We start from the raw sequence: 7875 nt of genomic DNA, 5'->3' as shown, positions 1-7875 counted from the left end.
CGATTTGCTTCTTGACACCAAAACATGGGGGAATTCCGAGCGAGAAATGTGGAGAGATGCGACGGATGATACTGTGGAATTGATTGAGAAGATTTTAGCGGCGATACAGGAAGACAAGCATCATGGGGAGGGCGTCTAGGACTTCAACCTCTACTAGTTGATAACATTACTATCTACTGCCACTTGTCATATAGGGAGCTACTTAGTGTCCTGCGAGCCACTTCGGTAACCCCACTGGCACTCTCACAGAGGGTTTCGCAACAAGCGGGCTGAAAACCCACGCAGGATTTCGGAAATCGACAAAGTTCCAGATCGTATCTGGCTTCCATCCCGCCGTTTTCCAGCCATTTAGTTTCTGTGGGTGATACGGCAGTCCACCAGAAGGACCGGTGTGGTTGGCAACAACGCTCCGGTCATGGGCGATAAGGACGAGCACGTTGTCCGCCGCATCCCAGCGCGCGCGACTTTCTCAAGCGAGACCTCGGCCACCACAGGGTCCTCGTAGAACGAGTCTGGGGTGTCGGAGACCCGGAGGAGAGACTCAGATCGGGACAGAATGTCAAAAGCGCCGTCCCGCGAGCCGGGGGAGAAGAAGTAGTCGGTGGAGACATGTCCGCGGCTTGACTCTACGATGTGGGCGGGGCATGGGAAATTCGCCTGTAGTGCCGGGCGGGGGCGGGCTTCGCCGACGTGGTGGAAAGTGTCTCCAGCAAGCAGGATGAAAGTAGACGGGTTGGCTGTGACGCGGGCTAGGCCAGTTAGATGCCCCGCGATATGCTGGTATGACGTTAGTCAACGAGGAGAAGATGCTGGGGCCACATACACCCGGAGTGTCCAGCAAATAGAAGCTGCCGTCGCCAAAATAATCGACTGCTCGCAGGTCATTGATTTCCAGTGAAGACTTGGAAAAATCGATTGGAGTGATGTTCCGACCGCTGCTGGATATCAGTGTTTGAATCTGTTGAGACAAAGACTTAGGCTGACGCAAAATCGGACTCTTGCAGCGTAGCATTCGGATTGGTGGGATAAGTAGAAACGTCGGTCTCGGAGCCAATGACGAGCGATGTGGTATTTGGAAACTTCGACATGTCGCCCTAAAACACTGTTTCGTGCCGGGTAAGAGGGAAAAAGGGAAAGATCCGCGATCACCGCCCGAAATTCGGCTGGTCCGACGCGGCACTCAAATTTTCACATGTCAAACTATACTGGTCCTTGCACGTCTTGCTCCAACGCTAAGTCGCGCTCGCTCGCCAAGTCGCGCGAGGCCAAGGCCATTCTAATATACTGCTGGGAGCCGTGCACGGACCTATAAACATGGTCATGTGAGTAATTTTGTGCGTCGAGTAGCGGGAGAAAAATTTGGGTTTTGAAGCTGAGTGGGGTGGATTTTCCGAGGGTCTCGGGCATGAGTTGAGGGGAGGGTGATTCGGGCAGGTGTAAAGTTGTATATTCAGTATTTCTACGAGACACGCTAATTAAGAGACGTGTCGCGACGCGTTTGATGGCATTTCTGCACAAGTCCGTCATCCACGAACGCCGACCCAGGATTCTATCCCGTGCACAAGTCCATCGGACCTAAACCGCCAGAGCATGCTGGCCATCCGTCCCTCAGCACGAACGCGACGCGGCATGCCCCAACGCGACGCGCAAGTCCGCCTTCCGCTCCTCCTCGTCCTGCGCATTGTGTGGGCTACACACAGCCGACAGCTCGCAGGCCAGCCGTAGTGTTCGCCTCCGGCGGCCCGGACCTATGCAAAAATGAGCCTTGAATCGCGCAAAGAAGGTCAAAAAGTGCACCCAAAAATACCATCAATTTCTGATGATGCGGATGATCCGAGCGTCGGCACGTGTCGGGAGAGAGCGAAATGTGGCTTCGAGGCATACACTCGGCCACAGGACGGCAGTGCCGCCCCAGGGAACAAGTCTGCAATGCAAGTCAGCGAGGGGAGGCAAGTGCGCGCGTGTAAACGGGCAAGTCATAACGGCAACGCGTCAGTGAAGGTTGAGGGGAGATAGATGACAACGGTGACGACCAGAAGCAGCGCCAGGGCAGCAGCAGCCCTGATCGTGGCCACGACATCGCCATCAGTGCATCACGATAGCGGTCGGTGAGCACTGCACCGTGCTGGGACAGCAACGGCAGGAAGTGGGGCAGCCATAACGGTGCCGCAGCTGGGCAATAGTGGCGAGAACCGTCTTTGACGTTGGCGGGAGACAAGGCGGAGCCGTGAAGACAGAGCGGCAGCGGTGCAGCCACAACGATGGCGGAATCTTTCTCCTATCCGCAAGGCGTCGCCAGATAAAGTGGTGCGGGTTGCCTCCGCCTCCGACAGGCCGGATCCTGGGGACAGCCGAAGAAGCTTGATGCGCCGCATCGGAGGTGGCGCAGCCGCACAGACAATAGAGCCAATGTCCGCAAGGCATTGCCAGCCAGAGTAACGATAGTGGCGGAGTGATGCACCTGGCGCAATTGATGCGATGCAGGGTGGCGATGGGGATAGTGGGGGCAATGATAGAGGCAGCAACGGGAGCGGCAGCAGCAGTGAAGCCACCTTGACCGGGACGTCCACTGGCTGTGGCTCATGGGAGGCCGGTGGGAGCGCCGATTTCGGCGGGTTGATGCGGCGTATGTGTCGGGGGTGGCGCAACTTGGCCGGGAGACGGCCCGGAGGTGGCGGTGGCTAGAGCTCCACCAGGGACAGAGCTGGCCCTCCGACGGCGATGCAGTCCGGCAAAGCTGACAGCAGCAGGGCAGTGTACAGGCCCCAGCAGGGACATTTTGTCCAGTGGCCCCACATGCACATGGCCCGCCTTAAGTGGCGGGTTGATGTGCCAGAGGTGTCGGCCTTGGGTCAGGAAGTGGCGGCGGCTTGAGGTCAGCCAGGGACAGAGCCCTGTCTCAGACTGCCCTGCAGTCAATAACAATGTTAGGCCTCCGGCCATCAAAATCCTGGGCGAAAAGTGAGTCTTTGAAGGCCAAAAAGAGGACATCAAATGTGCTTACGTAAGCATCAATTGATCCGTGATTCCGGGTCACTTCCATCCAAATGGCCCATTTCTTGACAAACAAGTCAGTCTAGACGATGGGAGAAATGATAGGGACATACCAATATTCCGCCGTCTGGGCCAATCTTACAGCAAGCTTTGTTCTGCCATCAACGCTGACGCAGCGCACGCGCCAGCCGACAGCGGCAACAGCCAGTAAAATCCTACAAAAATGGTCAATAAGAAGCAAAGAGCAAAATCAGATGAGCGCACCATGAATCAGCGACCATCCGTCATCCGAGCAGAGGTTCTCCCTCCATTTCAACCAGAGCTTCAAGTCAGAGAAGCAGAAACTGTAGCGGGCCGGAGCGGATCTCCGCCGCCGCTCCAGTATAACAATCTGATAAATGTCTTACCTGTGATATTCAGCGCGCTGCCGCTGATCTTTGCACTCCACTATGATGTCATCTTTTTTGTAGTATATAAAGCTTGTAGTAGTTAGAGTTTCGGGGAGAATATCTTTTACGCCTGTTTTTGCGCCCTTGTGATCCGTGTGGCGGCACCTTAGTCAGCTTCCGTCACATATTTTGAACAGCTCGCTCATCTATCTACGCTCTGTCTGGCTACCTCGGTCGACACCACCATTGCTGCCGCTCTGCGCTGATAACCAACTCTCTCCACAACCCAACGATGACTTCCTCTGGCTACCCGACCCGTGCCGCGACACGCGCTGGGCGCTTTCCCGCGCCGAAGATCCCCCGCGACACCCCTTCGACCTCGCGCTCCTCCACTCCGACCTCCCGTCCCGTCAGTCCCGTGCTGTCTTACAGCCGCGTGGTCGCTGGTGGTGATACCCCCCGCTTTCGAGCGGCGCGCTTCTAGCGCACAGCTCTCTGAGCTGCCGTCTCTTCGAGACGCGGACTTCGGTCCGGCCTTCGGGCACTCCGGCTCTGCCGCACACGATGTCCCAGATTGGACTCGTGTTACTTCTCGTAATGCACGGTCACACCGTTCGCGGTCGTCGTCGCCACGTAGCGTTCATCGTGTCGATAGCCATCGTACCAGTAGTAAAGCGGAATTTGAGTCCGAGTCTACCGTGAGACGCGCGATGCGCGGAATGAGTCGAGATGAGCTGCGAAGACTAGCTCGTCGACACCAGGCGATTGCACATGAAGCGCTGAGTGCCGCCTCGTTGCCGTCTGAGGACGAGCCGATCCCTGAGCCAGATGGTAGTCATCTGAATGACGAAGACTCAGATAGAAACACTGAAAAGCAGTCAGAGATTGAATATGGTGAAGCAGCAAGAAGCTCACCAGATGAATTGATTGATTTCCGCGTGAGTCCCGCCATTCCGACTGGCGAAGGCCCTTCCCGCAACAAGGGGAAAGGTGCTGACCCCAGGAACTGGGGCGCTGTCGAGTCCTTACTGGACTTTGACGATGATGAGCTGGAGAAGCAGAAGGCCGCGTTCTTGAGCTATCAAGACGGTCGGCATGCAATCAAGCTCGAGCGAGTGTCCCCAGCTCGCAACCAGACCCCCGACTATCGGCGCTCGAAGCCGATGATGCCTCGTAACGAGGACGAACCCCTGCGACGTGCAGCGGTTGCTTCGGAACGGCTGTCGAAAGACCGCCGCCCCCGAGATCCAGAAATGCCTGGCCAGGCGCGAACTGAAGAGATTGCTCAGCTGGAAGCACAGCTGAGACGATTGAAGCAATCTGAAGACGAACTGCACTTACCGCGACAGCCGTCGAGCAAAGCGAAGCTCGCGGTTGAGAAGAACCTCCACGATATGATTCGTGGTGCAGCCACGGCCAAGTCGCGCTCTCGAGCGAGAGAGGCGACTCCCCGAATCGCCGCGGGAAGCTTCGTTCACAAAGCCATCCATGGCGCGCCACGTACTCGGCGCCGCCATGACCCTCCGTCGTCCGACCCATCCGACTCCAGCTCTTCGAGTTCTGCTGATCATGGTCAGCACAATTTGTCAAGCGGATCGGACTCGGAAGCGGACGAGGGACGGACCTTGGTTCCCCACTCTCGTGTGCCGGCTGGCGCCAGCACTGGTCCCCGCTCGCGGCACCGGATGCTCTTGAAGCCGATACCACCTACGAAATATAATGGTGAGCCAAGCGCAACTGCGTTCCATCGCTTCGTTCGTGAAGGAACGGCATATGTCAAAATGGGACGCGTACCTCGAGAAAACCGTGTTTTCATCCTTTCATACTTCCTGGAGGGGAAAGCAAGAGACTTTTACAATCAGATAGTCGTGCAGAACGAAGATTCGTACAGACTGACCGTGTTCTTTGTGGCCATGTTCGAGTTCTGCTTCCCGATTGACTTCCGGAGTAAGCAGCGGAAGCGGTTGAACCGCTGCACGCAAGGCAAAGCCACGGTTGCCTCCCATATTGCAACGTTTGCCCAGTTGTACAATACGATTGGCCTTGTTGACGACCAAGAAAAAGTCGTGAAGCTGTGGAACAGCTTTCGCGCCGATATCCGCCAAGAAATGTATCGAAAGGACCTCGATCCTGAGGTCTCGATGTGGGACGAAGTCGTTCGTGCCGCGGAACGAGCAGAAATGCTACTGAGCCTTAGCTCAGACGATTCCGACTCGGGATCTGACGATTCGTCGTCCTCTGGAGATGAGAAACCGTCCCGACACGGTTCCGGAGGGCGTGAGCCCGATTCCAAGTCGAAAGACGATTCCCGCCGCAGTGGCAAGCGCGCGAAAGCGCATACGCGTCGGGAGACGATGCGGGCAGCTTCTGCTGAGATCCCCACCGCCAAAGACCAGCCAAAGCGACCCAGGATGTCGTTGAAGCGTCGGAACGAGATGCTGGCCAAGGGCTTGTGTTTTACTTGCGGAGAGCAAGGCCACCTGGCTAGAAACTGCCCGGAAACGACGACAATGAAGTCGAACGTCAACGGAAAGCCTCCAGGCTTTGGCGCGCATGGCGTTGACTTTGACGAGCACGCCTCGGCGCTGTATGAAAGCACCGAGGTGCTGGAGACGCTCCCAGTCGGAGCCATCGATTTTGGCGTCGTCCAGCCGATAACTCGTGAAATATCGCGCAGCTACCTTCGGAATGCGACTCAAAGCGCTCGAATGAAAGTCGAGGAGGGCGGGGAGTCCACCAAGCTCTTGAACGATAAGATTTTCGACTTTTTCGGCGCAAATCACGCACCTAGATACCCAATTGGCGATTTACTCGCCGCGAACGCCTCCCGAGCGTTGAACCGTGCCCAGCCGTACCCAGGCGATGAGGAACAGCTGAAAAACGAAGTTAGATTCGTTGTCCAACGAGTTTCAGACCAGACATACCTTGTGCGCGACGACGCGACGCGAGGCTTTGCATTTGTCGCCTCAGATTGTCTGGAAGACCCAGACTTTAGACTGGCGCTTTGGTACGCAGAGATACGCGCCGAATCGCTCGGTTTGTCGACTAAGAAGCTTGCAGAAGAACCCCGATTTGCTGAGCCACTGGGTGACGCGCTTCTTGCCGGCGCTCAGCTTCAGCTTGACACGGCATTTGGCACCGTGCTGGAGGGCGGAACACGCCGGAGTCAGTTCCTCATTCAACGATATGAGGAATCACTCACTGTTGTCCACTACGAGCACGATTTACAAGTCGAAGTGCCGACGAGATGGATGTTAGAAGCAAGATTTGATCTCATCACGTGGATCTCACGTCAGATGAAGATCACGCTCACACATGGTTCGAACGCCAACATGAAATGTTCAAATGATTTTTCAACTTCTGAGATAGTCTCTAAAGACTATCTGGAGGGCGCATGTAGCGGGCCGGAGCGGATCTCCGCCGCCGCTCCAGTATAACAATCTGATAAATGTCTTACCTGTGATATTCAGCGCGCTGCCGCTGATCTTTGCACTCCACTATGATGTCATCTTTTTTGTAGTATATAAAGCTTGTAGTAGTTAGAGTTTCGGGGAGAATATCTTTTACGCCTGTTCTTGCGCCCTTGTGATCCGTGTGGCGGCACCTTAGTCAGCTTCCGTCACAGAAACCGATGCCTTCGGCGTTAAAGAACCTGGAAGCAGTCAGCATCGTGTTGCGGGAGGTCAGGGAGGATGACATACTGGTATCGAAGGCCGGGCCGTTGACGACAGATCCATCGCCGTCTGGAGTCTCTGGCGGCCGTCTCGCCCGAAAACCAGCTGTTTGCGGTGGGGAAGCCTACGTTAACATATCAGGAACCGACCTACGCGCCACTTGGAGGTAACTCACCAGCAGAATAACATCCAAGCAGAGGTTCCCCCTCTCGTACCAGCGCCGTCGACACCATCATCATCGCGGAGGAAGCTGCAAGGGTGTTTGAAGGTGCAATAAGGCAAGAAAACTCCACGCACAATAGTGGCCCAAGCATGTTGGCGGCATAAGCAGGGGTCTTGGCAGCGAGTACTGGTGTCAGGGCCGTCGTGCTTGCGGAAGAGAGAGTGTTGGTGGACAGAGACATTTGGGGTCGAGAATGAGGGCAACGGAGCACTACAAGGCCATTAGTCCGCGCAGTGCAGGAGAAGGGGGAGAAACGGTGCTTACCGAGGACGATGGTGGTGGTTGAGAGTCAAGAAGCGATTGGACGCGTGACTTCGTTGATACTTTGATGAAGCGTCACTTGTACACAATCGGCGTGGATGTCGGAGTCAGGGCCCTTCGCGAAGCAAGGCGCCACTGCACGTGTGCCTAGGAAAGCGAATAGGTGTGGCTCGAGGCTGCTCGCCGTTGGGTGAGCAAAACAGCAGTGCGGTGGAAAACAGGCGTACTGACAGTGAAAGGGACGGCAAGGACCCTGAAGACACGACGGGCGGAGAGAGCGTGGAGGGAGCTGGCGCGTAGCGATGGCGACTTGAACTTGAAGGTGATGGTATGA

The 7875-nt window shown here is 56.1% G+C and overlaps 1 protein-coding gene across 1 annotated transcript; it reads right to left on the bottom strand.

The window, feature by feature from the left end:
* Positions 1 to 348: 348 nt before the first annotated feature.
* On the bottom strand, positions 349 to 1088 carry MIND_00901900 (Metallo-beta-lactamase superfamily protein; the record flags this gene model as incomplete). Its single annotated transcript, XM_037365662.1, has 3 exons — positions 349 to 777; positions 824 to 935; positions 985 to 1088. 3 exons carry the CDS (start codon positions 1086 to 1088, stop codon positions 349 to 351), a joined length of 645 nt encoding a protein of 214 aa, XP_037218904.1.
* Positions 1089 to 7875: the final 6787 nt, after the last annotated feature.

This window comes from Mycena indigotica (assembly GCF_014461135.1).
Source record: "Mycena indigotica strain 171206Taipei chromosome Unknown Mind.scaff0007, whole genome shotgun sequence".
NCBI lineage: Eukaryota > Fungi > Basidiomycota > Agaricomycetes > Agaricales > Mycenaceae > Mycena > Mycena indigotica.
The sequence above is the reverse complement of the archived record's forward strand: the minus strand, read 5'-3'. Positions and strand labels throughout refer to the sequence as shown.